Genomic DNA, 15,000 nt, shown 5'->3' on the forward strand with positions numbered 1-15,000 from the left:
AGCACTACAGATAGGAACAGTGAGAGGACATAACAGCCACCCGGCTTGGTTGATGACTCAAAATGTAAACTTTCATTTCTTCAGCTTGTGTAAAGCACATTTTGCTGACGCACTGCCAAAACGAAACTAGAAATAAGTAAAATATTCTTTAAAATTAGTGTATTTGTCCTTGATTTGAGCAGGTAAATAAGATGATTTGCCAATGGAATAAGATTTTTGAACTTAAAATAGGAACAATTCATCACCATCATCTTATTTCAAGTGCATTATATCTAATTACCTTATTTTAGGGGTAAAATTACTATTTCCATTGGCAGATAATGTTATTTACCTGCTCAAATCAAGGACAAATACACTAATTTCAAGAAAATTTAACTTTTTTTTAGTTCTGTTTTTGCAGTGAAGAGGTTGTATTTAAGTCGGCCATCTTTGGGGACAATAGTCCTGGCTGATCTCCCTGGAGGACATTAAAACTTTAAGTGCGTTTTTTCTGGTTGTGTTAGCACTACAGATAGGAACAGTGAGAGGACATAACGGCCACCCGGCTTGGTTGATGACTCAAAATTTAAACTTTCATTTCTTCAGCTTGGGTAAAGCACATTTTGCTGACGCACTGCCAAAACGAAACTAGAAATAAGTAAAATATTCTTTAAAATTAGTGTATTTGTCCTTGATTTGAGCAGGTAAATAAGATGATTTGCCAATGGAATAAGATTTTTGCACTTAAAATAGGAACAATTCATCTCCATCATCTTATTCCAAGTGCAGGATGTCTAATTATCTTATTTTAGGGGTCAAAATACTCAATTCATTGGTAGACAATCTTATTTACCTGCTCAAATAAAGGATTAAAACACTAACTTTAAGAACATTTTACCTATTTTTAGATCCGTTTTTGCAGTGCGGTTCATTCTTCTGTCTCATTTTCTTCAAACTAATGTTAGGGACACCCACTTATAATGGCGAAGTCTAATAAATATTCTCAGGAGTGTCTTGTAACAGGGTAATGCTGGTGATGCAGTTGACTTGTTTAATAAGCCCCAGTACACTTACATAATCTAAAGCAGCCGCTGTGAGAGACTGGGCTTCACGTTTTTGACAGAAAGGGTCCGCCATGAGGTAGGAGGCATAAAAACTAAATGAGGCTCTTGTCAACAAGACAAGAAGAGGAAGATGATAAACAAAAGAGAAAGGGAATTTCTCCACTGCTTAAAAGATATTTCAGACAACTCGTAAAACATTCATGCGGTCTGAAAACTCCATTAGTGACACCGGCAAGTTGCACGCTTAAATAATTTACCTCAAACTTTTGGCTTTATTATTAAAGGGATAAATTGATCCTACACAGTAAATTTGTTTGAGTAGAATTTACTCTGAAACAGAAAACATTTGATCCCTCTCACATAAATTTTCTTTGATTTTACTTCCTGTATAAGTCAGTTTAAATTTACACCTTAACACTTTTACTTTCCACAGAAAGTACTCTGACCCGTGTTAAGATGTCTCCTATTCCTGCATCAAGTCATTAACTTATAAATCTCTTCTTGTTTTTATCTCCAATAGAAAGTATGCCTGGCTCAATGTTTTGTGTTTTTTCCTGAAGTAAGTCATTGGTGGAGGTATTGCTGCCAGTATTGTGGTATATTTTTTTCCTTCCATATAGAAAGTAGACCTGGCTCAGTGCTACTGTTATTTTTTCACTCCTGTATTTAGGTCTTTTTGGTTTCTTTGTTTGGCTATAATTATTTCCAAATAATTTCTTCAGAAGTTGTTGTTTTTTTTCCTGTTAAAAGGGAATCGGTCCTTTTCACTGTCACTAGATGCTTGATCAGGAAAAAGGATTGCTGCAAAATAAATTACTTTACACAACTTGGTCTCTTCCTGTTGACAACTTCTTACAAACTGGCATATTATAATAAACTGAATTACTCAATTTATAACGCCTTTTCTAGCCATAGTGACGAGTCAAAGCAGTTTGCACTACTAGAGCCACAAACATCCCATCTTACTCACATTGGTGCCCGACTTTGGGTCAAGTGCCTTTCCCACGTCGACATGTGGTGAAGGAAGAAACTGGAATCAAACCGACAACTTTGTGATTGTGAGGCGACGTTTCCTTTTCAGGTGTAATCACCTGGAAGCCACAATTGCCAGATTGTACAGGAATCAGTTCACTGCAAAAACAGATCTAGAAATAAGTAAAACGTTCTTAAAGTTAGTGTATTTGTCCTTGATTTGAGCAGGTAAATAAGATTATTTGCCAATGGAATGAGTATTTTGACCCCTAAAATAAGATAATTAGACATCCTGCACTTGAAATAAGATGATGGAGATGAATTGTTCTTATTTTAAGAGCAAAAATCTTATTCCATTGGCAAATCATCTTATTTACTTGCTCAAATCAACGACAAATACACTTATTTTAAGAAAATGTTACTCATTTCTAGTTCCATTTTTGCAGTGTTGGATTTGAACGGAAACAACTGAATTGGATTGTTTATAATTAGCAGCTATTATCCGCCGATAACATTTGTTGTCAATTGAAGCTATATGAATAAACTCAACAGAATTGAAACAGAATGTAACGTTAGAAGTGAAAACGGTTTGACCAAGATTGATGTTTAGCATCATTTACATGGCGGATCATTAGCATAATTTGCCCAAAGGCCAGAATATTTAGGAGAAGAACAAACAAGGGCAAGCCTTTGAATAGCAATGACTTGCCCCCTGAGGCAAGCCTGATTTGTTTATTACCGTTTTGTGATTGCCACATAAAGATCCAATTGTATTAAATGAACAGACTAGGGATGGGCATTTATCATATTGTAATCATAAAAAGAAAAATTCTTAACATGATCAAAATTTGATCGTAAAAGAGATAAATTCACTATTAACGCTGCCTGAAAACCCCAAAAACTGTCTGTATGCTGTGATCTTTACTTCTTTATATTTTCGCTGTTGCATTAAAACATCAATAAAAATCAACAAATTCATAAATATGATTGAATACAGCCACCGTGCGCAGTTTGCTGATAAGAATCAAACTTTTCTTAATGTATATGGTGTCCAGAAGAAACCTATTTGAAAATGGGTGTTTTTTTTTTTAAGGGCAGTATTTGTGTTTGAGTGGTTTTGGCTGCAGGGTTATAACCTGACTCTCGCTAGACGGATGTAGTTCCACCGAGCTCCACACATCCATCTGGATTCGCTGCCATTGGGAGAAATTTCAACACCACATAAAATGGACGAGCCAATCAGGATTGCCGGGGCTGGATTTTCGTAGATGTGGCGCATCAGAGAAGCGACAGACAACAATGGCGGCTCGCAGCGAAGAATCAAGCGGTAACATTGATGCAGCTATTTCATCAGTGTTATCCCTGTGCGTAAAGTAGCCTTTCATATTGGCAGATTTTCCATGCACAGATGACATCATGCTATATCCAAGATGGCGGCTGTTGTGTGTATTTTTTCCCCTGCGTCGTTCGTGAGTGGTCGAAGTGGCACGTCAGTAAAGATGGCGGACAAGTGGTTTATCCAATCATATGCAAGGATTTTTGAGAAAGCCCCTCCTTCTGAAAACACATCTCCAATGGAGCGATCCCTGATGGATATTTGGAGCTCCGCGGAACGAAATCCATCTGGCGAGAATCAGGTTAGCAGGGTTATGCAATCACTGCTAAAAATGTTTGCTTCTATCATCGCTTTTATTGCCACTATATATATACAACAATAACATTTTAAGCTGATATCATCCACCCCCAGAAGAGGCATCTGGATTTAGCCTAAAACAAACAAAACTAATTCTACAGTATATTTGTATTTTGACTAATTAGTGGTGTTATTTTCAGTTTTTTTTCCATTTACTTCTCAGTACTCTGGGGGTGGCAGTAACTACATGTCTTAATTGAAGTCTAATTAATGGGACTTGTTGCTAGCCTTAGAGGAAAACATTTAGGGGTTCTGGTGGTCTCAGTATATTAACCCCACACCAGCACTAAATTGTGCACACACAAGCAGATGTTTGCTCCAGAGGGGAAATGGATGAACCACATACCGACATAAGCTGCGTCCACACCTCCAGACTCCTAACAAACCATTGGCTTCAACACGGTGGGGGGTGGTGGTGGTGGTGGTGGTGGGGGGGGGGGGATCTCTCTCTTCTCGCACAAGTCTATTATTAGATGTTCAACCCAGAGACAAACTAATGACACACTGGGATGAATCACCAGAGCTGCTGCCTCCGACTATCATTACACTCTCAGCACAGCTACAGTAGACAGGATGCCGACCACCACACAAATATAAACACACACACATACCATCAGGCTGCTTCTAAAAGTGCAGCAAAAGTTCTCATAAAATCGCGTTCAGCACACCTGGCTGCAGGTTTTCACTCAAACAGCTGAGAAATCCCAAAGTACAAATTGTTCCCTTAGGTTTAAAAAGATCAAAAGTGATGAGATTTACAACACATTCAGCTCTATTACGCAATCTGATCACCAGATCACAGCTAAAGTAACCCTAACGCAGCAGAAAACTGAAGTCCACATACTTGATCCCAATATATATGCACTATTTAATCAGGTTGCCTCTGATTTAAGCCTGTTTAATGTTGCGATTAATCGGAAAACTGAGAGTTTGACCAGGCATATGCACCATTTACAAGTTCAGCAGAACTTGATGTTTCATTATTTCTAATTTGCCAGCAGGCGAGATGGGAAACGATGTAAAAGCAGCCTTAAAGGGGACATATCATGCAAAACCCACATTTTTAACCCCTAAATAATTTTTGTTGTGTACTTGGAGTCTCTATGAGTGCAGAAAATTTTATTTAGTCTTTCCCGGTTCTGTGTAGATATATTTACATTCTTGTTGGGTCATATTTTTCACTTTCTCTCTGTTTTCTATTACGTTTTTTAACAATTACATCACAGTTTTTGCTGCATAGCATCTAAACAGGGTCATGGACTTCCAGCTTACCAGTCTCACGAATCTGCCATTTTTATTTCCACGAGCGATTTTATAGTCCAAGCTGAAGGATGCCAAAGCTACAAGTCTTCGGTTGTTCATTAAACCGTCCCCCAGCATTAAGGCTGGGTGATATGGACCAAAAACAGTATTTTTAGGCTGAATGCCGATATTCAATATTTATCTTGATATGTTTTTTTTCTTTTCATAAAGTAATTATAAAAAGGCATCTTTGAATAAAAAAATGCATTTCAAATGTCTCAGTTGTAGATAAATATGAGAAACAGCATAAAACAAACTACTGGAATATATAAGTGTAATGCTAATGCAACATAGACCATCTCAATATAAACATTATAGTCTCATCTTATTTAGTAAAAAAATCTTGATATTTTTTAAATCTCAATATATTGCCCAGCCCTACGCAGCATCCTACAAAAATGGCCGAACGGGGTTGAAGTGGATCGCTCTGTGACCTGGAGGGGGCGGGTTGTGAAGTTCCTCCTTTAGATTTAAAGAGACGGCGCTAAAACCACTTTCTCTCAGAATAGAGCTAAAAAGGGGAACGTGAGGGTAAATTAACAAAAATTTCAGACCAAAGCATTGCAGTTCCACTTTATATAGACCACAACCAAAAGTGTCTTCTTTAAGGTGCATTTACTTTAAAAAAAACATGCTTAAACCAATTATCGTTTATGAAAAGATCACTCATTGTCTCTGTCAGCTATTGCTTTACGACAATATTCCCTATAAGCTGGATTTCTCCGCTGCGCCTTAAACCGTGACAGCGATCAGCATCTGATGTTATTTTGACCTCGAGGCACTTAGCACGTTAAAACTGAAGGCAGATTTAACAGAAAACAGGTTTTCATGTAGAAAAATAGCTAACTTCTTTTGCAAACACGCCAAAAGCTGTAAACATACCCTGCCGATACATGTTTATTCAAGGACTGTACCTCTTCATTAAATTATAACATTAGGAAATAGTCAAAGCCATCACAAAAAGGTTTCTCCAGTCTTAAGTAAATAAGCAGCTGAAAACCCCCAGCGTGACTTCTATTGAAGCTGGTGCTGATCTGCTCTTTTATTGTCTGAAGCACTATTATCAAAATCCACCTACACCTTTCTGCTTGACTGAAACATGTACAGCCTTCTGCTGCCACCGCCGCCGCCGCTGCATTCAGGCCGGTCATTATTACAAAAGTCTGGGTTGTTACTGTGACAACTGCTGCGCATGCTTGTAAAGAAGTGTGGAAGAACCATGCAAAGGACACCTTCTCACGTCTGCAATTTTCCCTGCAAGTTCAAATGCACTCAGAGCACAGCTTTGAGTGGCTCCAGCCGATGTTAATGGCAGCTTAAGTGATACATTAGATGGTTTATCGGCCCTGAATGAGACCTGATATATGATCCGCCTTCCCTCGAACCGAGCCCAAACAAATACTGCAGCCGTCTGCTTCGAAGACTAAACAAGCAGGCGGCACTAAACCGCGCTGGAAGACGGGACTGATCCAGACGTTTAGATTAAAATTGAGAAATTAGGTTAGGGAAAATAGATGAAGGTTTGATAGATTGAAACTGCAATGGGTTCCTTTTCTTTAAGTCTTAGGGGCTGCAGACCCAACATGTTCCACCCATATCTGCAGCGTACTTCCTGTACAGGTTGCCAGCCCATCACAGCGGTGGTTTCCAGCACTGGTCCTCAGGGACCCCTGTCCTGCATGTTTTAGGCGTCTCCTTGCTGCCTCACACCTGACGTTAATGAACGGATGATCAAGAGGCTGCTGGCGCACCTGGTGGCTGCAGAGGAGGTCATGCAATCAGGAGATCTGGACCAGAGAAACGCATCTAAAACATACAGGACAGGAGGACCTGAGCTGGAAACCACTGCATCACAGGACCCGATGTGTCCCCACTGTTTATTGGCTGGTTGTGTAACATAAATAAAGTGTTTAAATAAGTTAAAGGTATACTATGCAACCGGGGTTGATTTTCCGGCGAGGCTCCCCCCAGAGGGCAAAAGTAAAAGTGCACTGTGGTAAAGATGCTCAGCTGTTCTGGTTTCTCCGTCAAGCCAGGCGCGGTTGTTTTGAGCTTAGCAGACAGGCGAACGCAACAAAAGTCGAAAAAACGGCAGTACAAACAATGACTAACACAGTGAAAGTATGAACATCAGGGTTTCCCGCAGCGCTATCTTGGCGAGGCGGCCGCGGCGGCCGCCTCGCCAAACTCACGCTACCGCCTGGCCAACATTAATAAAAAAATTACAATTTAAAAAATTAAAAAATAATAATAATAATAATTTTAAAAAAAAACTCGATATGCTTGCATGTTTATTTAACGTTAACACGCGGTTCTTTGTTGTTGCTTTAGCGCGTGCATATAGTGAATGGCAGGGCAAAAACACATGGAGTTCTCGCCGTAAAGCAAGACCGACTCTCGCGATGCACGAGACTTCTGAGCCTGTGAGTGCGGGCCGAGGGTTCCTGCGATTGCAAGTGCGGTATTTCCCCCACAGACCACCAGGGCGGCCGAGAAAACCTTAGTTCGACCTGAAATGACTCATTTAATCATCCAAAACGGTATGGAACCCATTAATTAACTGAAAAATGTTGCATAGTATGCCTTTAAGACAACATAAGCTAAGCTAAGCCACAGCAGGTCTGCAGGTGATGGAATCAGAGACTTCAAATTTAAAACATTTGTTAGGTTAAAAAAAAAAAAACATGATTTGAAGGATACAATAAAAAGTACCTGTGTAAAACTGCTTTTTTTTAACCTTTTGGTCACATAAGAATTGGATGTGTAATATAAGCTAAAATATGATTAACCTAAGGTAACACAAATCAATTTAAAAGCCAATACATGCTAAACAGCAACAGGGAAACTTTGCTCTTTTACCTACATAGACCCTATAAGTACAGAATGGTTGGGTTATGGTTGTAGCTGCGGCATCGCCGTTTTATTCACCTGCATTTTATATATTTATTGGTTTAAAAAAATGCAAATCATTGAAACCAAAGGGGAAAACAAGGAACTTATTTGGTTCCAGATCGTGTTAACCTTTTCCATAAGCAAACTAAACCCCACTGAGGTTAAAGGCTATTTTCCCTTTTGTTAAAATTAGTATCAACGTTAGGAGGCCCTCAATAATGTGATCTTAAGTAATATTGCAGAAAATGGTTTGTGTTTGTTTGGATTATATATATATATATATATATATATATATATATATATATATATATATATATATATATATATATATATATATATATATATATATATGTACACACTAATAAATTAACAGCTTTCTCTACATATCCAGCTTTAGGTGTCCGTTACTCGGTTACTGAAACAAATCCTCATTTTTATAATATTTTCCTTTCAGAGGAGAGCTTACAATGATTTGGGTGAATCCTTTTTAAGCAAAGAGTTGCGTAGTAATGTACATTTTATAACAATCTGTCTTTTCAACGTAAAGGTCAAAAGCTAAGTGTATTTTCTGACCTTTACCGGCCTTCTTGGGTTTTCCTATAATAAACCAGAGAGTGACTCATCGACTCTAACAAGTGTTCAAGGACAGAGTGCTGCAAAAAAGAGGGAAACAGGAATATTTAACGCGCTAAGATGACTCATTAAGCTGCAGCTATTTTGGCAGGTTAGAGTATTGGAGGTTTTACAGAATAAGCTTGACAGACTCCGTTTTAATGGCTTTTTTTAAGAGTAGTTCTCAGTCAAACCTGGTAAGAAAGGTTGCAGCAACACTTACAGCAATCACTCAGGTCTAAAGCTTGATCTAAAGGGCTGTTATGAACATTTACCCCATCACAACCTGACTTAAGATAACATAAATAAACTGAAAAAGCTGTGATTATAGTCGCCTCCCTGAAGTAAGACCAGGTTTCCTTCCAGATTTTGGTGTGAATCTTTATTTTAACATTTAAACAAAGATTTTAAACTTTCCTTTATAAAGGTTTTCTAAACAAATAGCCGAGCATCATCAGCAAAATGCATAATAACCTTGTCAAACTGCTGATAATAAATACTAAGTGGGTTTAGTTTCGGCTGCATTACTGAAGCATTAGCAGGATTTTACTGCAGCAGCTGGTTGAGATTGAGAGTTTGCCGCTATATGAAATAGCTAATTAATTATTGATACAGAAGTTTTGGAAGGACACACAGTTGAATATTAGTTTTGTGTGTAGAGTGACGATGAAAAGAGGTATGATCCATTTATTGTGGGACTACTGATGTCTTGTTTTCAAGCTCATAGCAGTCAGAGAAATGATGCACAAAATAAATGTTGTCGCTCACTGGGATCAAAATTAAGAGAAATGATTAGTTGTTTGAGACTTTTGCTCACTAATAAATATAAAATGCACTGTCACTTATATAGAAGGGCAACGCAAGAACCCAATAAATAAATTATCGTAGATGTAACTTGAGAATTGAAGTCCTTAATGCCGTACAGCCTTGACTCTACCTTTCTTTGGGTAGCAAACTATTTTATTAAACAAACAGCTTCTCCAAATCAATAAGTTTTTTTGTGCCAGCACTTTCACAGGAAATAAAACAACAACAACAAAAAAAGCATCCACAGCTTTGGTTTTAAAACAGCCATAAAAACAATCCCAACGACACTCCGAAACTACAGAACGAGAACCAGTTTGTCTTCCTGTAAATTCACCGAGACGGAGTTCTGCGTTTTGTTTTTATTGTCCTCGCTCATTAGACAAGATGCAGCCTGCGAGCCAAGCTGACCACGTCTCGCCTCCGTCTCCGCGCTGCAGGATCAGCCACGAAATCTTTGAGAGAATGCCAAAAGAAAAAAAAAAAGAAAAAAAAAGAGCAGCTCCTTTAAGCCTAAATGTACCTGCTAACAACATGTGGGCGCCTCGTCTTTTAATATTTCAAAGAACTACAGCGCTCGTGTGTGTCAGGCGTAGCAAGATGTTGAAGGTTCAATGCTCAGTGACCTCATATCCTCCAGCCAATCAAACGTAGACACCGTGAAGGAGACGGTGTGAATCTCCAGAGGGTTAGTATTGATCCGAATGTGGCAACTCCAGCAGCTCCAGTATTCCTACAGATGGAACCATTTACACATTCGTCATGTTACAACCCCAAACTCTGATATATTGTATTGGGGAGTGAAAAAAGTATAGTTCTTAGCTCTCTTAACCCTAAAAAAATTATATTAACTGGAAATAAAACGTTAACATAAAGTGGACGACTGCCCTGCTTCATGTTTTTGAGTTAATGTTACATAACCTTTTGAAAAAAGGCAATTTTTTTTACACATATACTGTTGACAATTTTAAAGAACCACCATTTTATTTCTATTTGTAGGTTTTAAAATAATGAAAAACATAACCCTTTTGCAAAAGGAGTTATGAATATATTTCATGAGATGTTGATGTTAGTGGAAAATGTAAAAAGGCAAATTATTTCTAAGCTGATGAACATAGACCTTTTTTTTTTTAAATTGGTACTTTTAGTGTCATTTTTTTTTATTAATCCATGAAGAAACTGCTGAAGTCTGCATTTGTTAAAAACTTTTGTTGTTTTTTTATAAAAAAATTTGTCCTCAAAGTTTTTAAGAGCTGTTGTGGAGAGCCTAAAAAGCCACAGGTTGCAGACCCCTGACCTAAACCGACAGGGAGCTCGTTAATCAGACAAGGAGCTGCAGAGATCCACAGCTCAGGTGGAGGAAACTGTTGACAGGACATCCATTACTTCTGCAAAAGCACAAATCTGACCTTAATGGAAGAATGGGAAGATGAAAGCCATCGTTTAAAGACGCATGAAGTCATCATGGCAGACTGCAACAAGCAATTTAAGGGACACATATGGAAGACGAAGCTCCAGTCGGATGAGACTAAGATTGAACATTATGGCTGAATATTAACATCGCATATAAAGCTGAACTCCATCCAAACAATGAAACAAGGTGGTGGGAGCGTCATGCTGCTGGGATGTTTCTGTTCGTCTGGGACAAAGAGTACGGGACAGTCTTGGAATAAAAATATATCTGTTAGAGGCTCCAAAAGACTCGAGAGCGGCCCTAAACTTACAGCCAGAGCTCTAAAGGAATGGCTTAAACCATATTAATGTTAGAATGGTCCAGTCAAAGTCCACACAAACATCCAACAGAGAATCTGTGGCCAGATTTAAAAAAAATGATGTTATTTGTCCCATGTAGCAGAATTTAAAGTTTTGGGCAAAGAAGAATGTAGAGGTTTTTCTGCAAAAATATCAACTCAGACAGGCAGAACACAAACACTTTTCAGACCAATTATTTCTGAACGGTTTTAAAAACCCGGCAAAAATCTCCATATTAAAACCCCATTTAAAATACATTCAAGTTTGCGGCTGTAACGTGGCAAAAGGTGGCAAAGTGAAACCGATATGAATTATTTTGATTATAGACCGAGCCATCCAGCTGCCGGGTGGGTAAAAAAAAAAATTATAAAAAAAAGAATTTTCTTTGGACATTCATGCAGGCAGCAGTCCTCCTTGTCACTTTGTGCCCTAGATGAGTCCATCCGGCTCGCTCTTCCCAGCACAGTTTCTGCACCTATTTTGGATTCAAAACCAGGCCAGGCAGAAGCGCTGTGGGCAAAGCGCTCTCTCAGTTTCACCGTTTCAGCCAAGTCTGTGCACATCTGAGGCAGCTGTCAATTTAAAGGATGAAGGGGGGGGGCATCTGGGTTTAATAGAGGAATGTCCTTTTTTTGTTGTTGTTGTTGTCGTTTATGACACCTGGAGTTCCCCCCCTGAAGGAGAGGGCTTTGTCCAGCAGAACACCGCAGCTGTTTCCATTTCTTACTCCCATTAAGGCTGGATTTTAGTGCAACGATCGACTCTAATATAATAACCGGGTGAGGTTATTTTTAGCCAGCATGAAGATGCGCTCAGCGGTGATGGCGATGCCCCCCCCCCCCCCCCCCTTCCTCCTCCCTCCTCCTTCTCCTACACCATAATGACGCGGTGCTGTTACGCAAAAAGCAGGGGTTCACCTTTTGTAGACCTCCAGCTTCCACGGCGCTGCCGTCTGTCTTTTTGAGGCACGAAACAAACAAACAGGAAAAAAAAAAAAAAAAAACAGGCGCAAAAAAAAAAAAAAAAACATGAGAGCGAACAAACCGACGCGCTACGGCGCACCGAGGAGACATTAGAGGGAGAGGCGAGTATTAACTTCTGCTTTTGGCTCGATCTGTCTGCAGAGACACTTGTCTGAACTTGGCAGATGGACACACCCATGGATCCCGTGAAGGAGCCAGCGGGGGGACATCCCCAAGTCGGGTTCGCGCACCTTTACTAGAATAAACCCAATTTCCAAAATAAATAAATACATTTAAAAAAAAAATACAGCCAGCCGTATGAAAACACGGAACCGTCAGCATGCCAGGACAGAAAGTGCACACTTAACTATTTGTAGAGGTGCTGGAGACACAGGTCCAGGCACTCCCCCTCCACTTCGTCCTCAGACACCAGGTCCGACAAGGGGCGCATCGGCACCGGGTCGCTCTCCTGCAGAGGCATCCTCATCTCCCGGACAAAGAGCTCCAGGAACCGTCGGAAGGTTTTCTCCTCTGCTGCAGAGCCGGCCATCATTTCTCATTCCTGGACACAGAGAGAGAGAGAGAGAGAGAGAGAGACAGCTCCGCCCGTCAGGGACAAACACTTAACTTGTGGGGTCTGGAAAAAAAATTAAAAAAATAAATAAAAAGGGGGAGAAGAGTCAGAACACCCTTAACCTCCAGCCGGGGTCTGTGCGCTGCCATACTACCTGAATAACTGAGTAGAACCGGAGGAGCGGGGGGCCCGTGGACTGCCGGCGTGTCGGTGAGCGGGCGGACCGGACTGGAGGAGCGAGCCGTGGATTAGACGGACTGGACGAGCTGTCACCGGCTGGACTGAGCCCCCATTCAGAGCCGAGCGGGAGCGCGCGCCGCGTTATCAGGGATTTCGGCTAATCAGAAGGTGACGTCAGACCGGAGACGGCGTACGTCGCGAGCGCGCACGCAGCCCGCGCCGCCTGCGTGACGTCGGTAGAGCTTCTTCTTTTTTTTTTTTTTTTTTTTTAAAGACATGCCATCGCGAAGAGAGGCCTGTTTGTTGTCGGGAGGAAGTACAGTGACCTTCACCCGACTGAAATAAAATCAGACGAAGAGAGAAATAAATATACTACTTATGCCTTTAATATTTTATCGATAATGTATTATAATAATTGAAGAATACCTCGTCTCGCTACACCATCATGAGCCTTGCAGTATGTCTGCGTGTATGTCAGCCTTAGAGAAAAAAATATAACATATAAAAACTTTGATATACATTAATAAAATACATTCATATTCAAAGAATTAGAACATTTTTGGAAAGCCACTCAAGTGAAAAGCCACTCAAGTCAAAAAATATATACAGACTAGGCTTTATTTCAATTATTTATGATGGTGAGAACCCAGTACTGAAACTGTAAACATCCTTCTGCCCTTTAGATTAAATATAGTTAAGGGTTTAAGAGTCTTTTTATAATTACAGAAGTCTACAATAGAAATACCACATTATCAGATAAAAGAACCGGGGGGAGACCAAGAACAATTCTGTTGTTTAACAATGGTTTTCCACTTTCCCCTATGAAAATACGACATTTAAGATCAGACCAATAAAAAAACAGATGCTTTTAACAAGATAAACTAGTCTTACTGGAATACATCTTCCAATTTATTGAATATTACTGTAATTTACTGGTGCGCATCTTAAAGAAACTAATTGTTTCAGTAAAAAGAGAAAATCATATATTTTCTTTTATCTTTAAGTCCTGTTAACCTTAAGGATCGTTGCTCATAGCTAATGAGAACCCCAAAGAAAATTAGAATAGCAGATGTGAGCAATGAAAACAATTATTTTAAATATGGAAATGTTGTCCTGCCAAAAGGTGCGCTCATGTATACTGTATGGCAGGTGCATGCAGTATGTGCTGCAGGTAGTTTTAATATTGGCCTACCTTGCTGGGTCTGGTTTCTCTTATCCTTTTTCTCCCTATCAGCTGATACTGCTCCTTTGTCACAAAACTTCTCTCTGGACCTTGACATCTTCAAATCTGTGCCTTTTCACTCTTCCTCCAGACTGTCAGACCTTGAGTATCCTTTTGCCAGTGTACCGTTTTCTAACACACGTTTTTCTTCCTCTCAACTTTTCGTTTATATGTTTGATAACAGCCATCTTCTTTAGCCATGGCCTTTTTTGGCTCGCCCTCCTTGTAGATTGAGTTAGTGAGTTTCTGTTGGACTAGTGTCATGTCAGTAGTCTTCAGCATTATTGTGCTGGCCATAACACAATATTTCTGTTGTAGAAATTAATTTTTATTGGTCCTATGTAATATAATAATTTTCTGAGCAACAGAATTATAAGCCATAACTGTTCCACTTAGCAGAAATAGATCCTTGAAATATACCATTCTGTATGTAAGGAATCTATGTCATATACGTGTTTTACTATTGGAACTGGAATACTGAAATAAAATGAACCTTTTAATGATATTCTAGAACACTGAAATACTGAAATAAAAACTGAAATAGAATATACTGCGTCTCCCAGAGCAGGTTAATGAAACCCCACATTCATGTTTGTTTTCAGGCTTGTTCTTTTGTTTAATTTTTTTTTTAAATATGAACATGATTTGCTTTAATTTCTGAGCATCCATATGTTTACCTTTCTAACAGACATAGTACTCCTTTTTTTTAATAAACAACATTCATGACTTTTACTTTTTTTAAAGACACGTTTTCCTCCAAGTTCATAACATCTCTTTAATTTAAAAAAAATGCAGCATTAAGTTTCATTTTAGAATTTTAAGGAATATTTTAAGAAATATTTGTATTTGTTCAATCTCTGAAACATAACCGTGGATTTAATGGTCATTGGCTTTTAAAATTTCACTACTTGTCGTAAAATTTCTCTTACCAAAATCAGACAAGTTTTATGTTTTGAAAATGCAGAGGTTCTCATCCATGCATTGGCATCTTG

General features: G+C 39.2%; 1 protein-coding gene across 1 annotated transcript in view; it reads right to left on the reverse strand.

Moving 5' to 3' along the window:
- Window positions 1–13,003, reverse strand: part of ppm1e (protein phosphatase, Mg2+/Mn2+ dependent, 1E) — a 61,417-nt gene extending 48,414 nt beyond the window's left edge. Inside the window, exons 1-2 of the mRNA XM_012881455.3 lie at window positions 12,761–13,003; window positions 12,401–12,594 (exon numbers count right to left, since the gene is read on the reverse strand). Of these exons, the coding sequence (XP_012736909.2) occupies window positions 12,401–12,585 (185 nt within the window). The 5' untranslated portion in view covers window positions 12,586–12,594; window positions 12,761–13,003. The remainder of the gene's footprint in view (window positions 1–12,400; window positions 12,595–12,760) is intronic.
- Window positions 13,004–15,000: the final 1,997 nt, after the last annotated feature.

Source organism: Fundulus heteroclitus, chromosome 11 (genome assembly GCF_011125445.2).
Source record: "Fundulus heteroclitus isolate FHET01 chromosome 11, MU-UCD_Fhet_4.1, whole genome shotgun sequence".
Lineage (NCBI taxonomy): Eukaryota > Metazoa > Chordata > Actinopteri > Cyprinodontiformes > Fundulidae > Fundulus > Fundulus heteroclitus.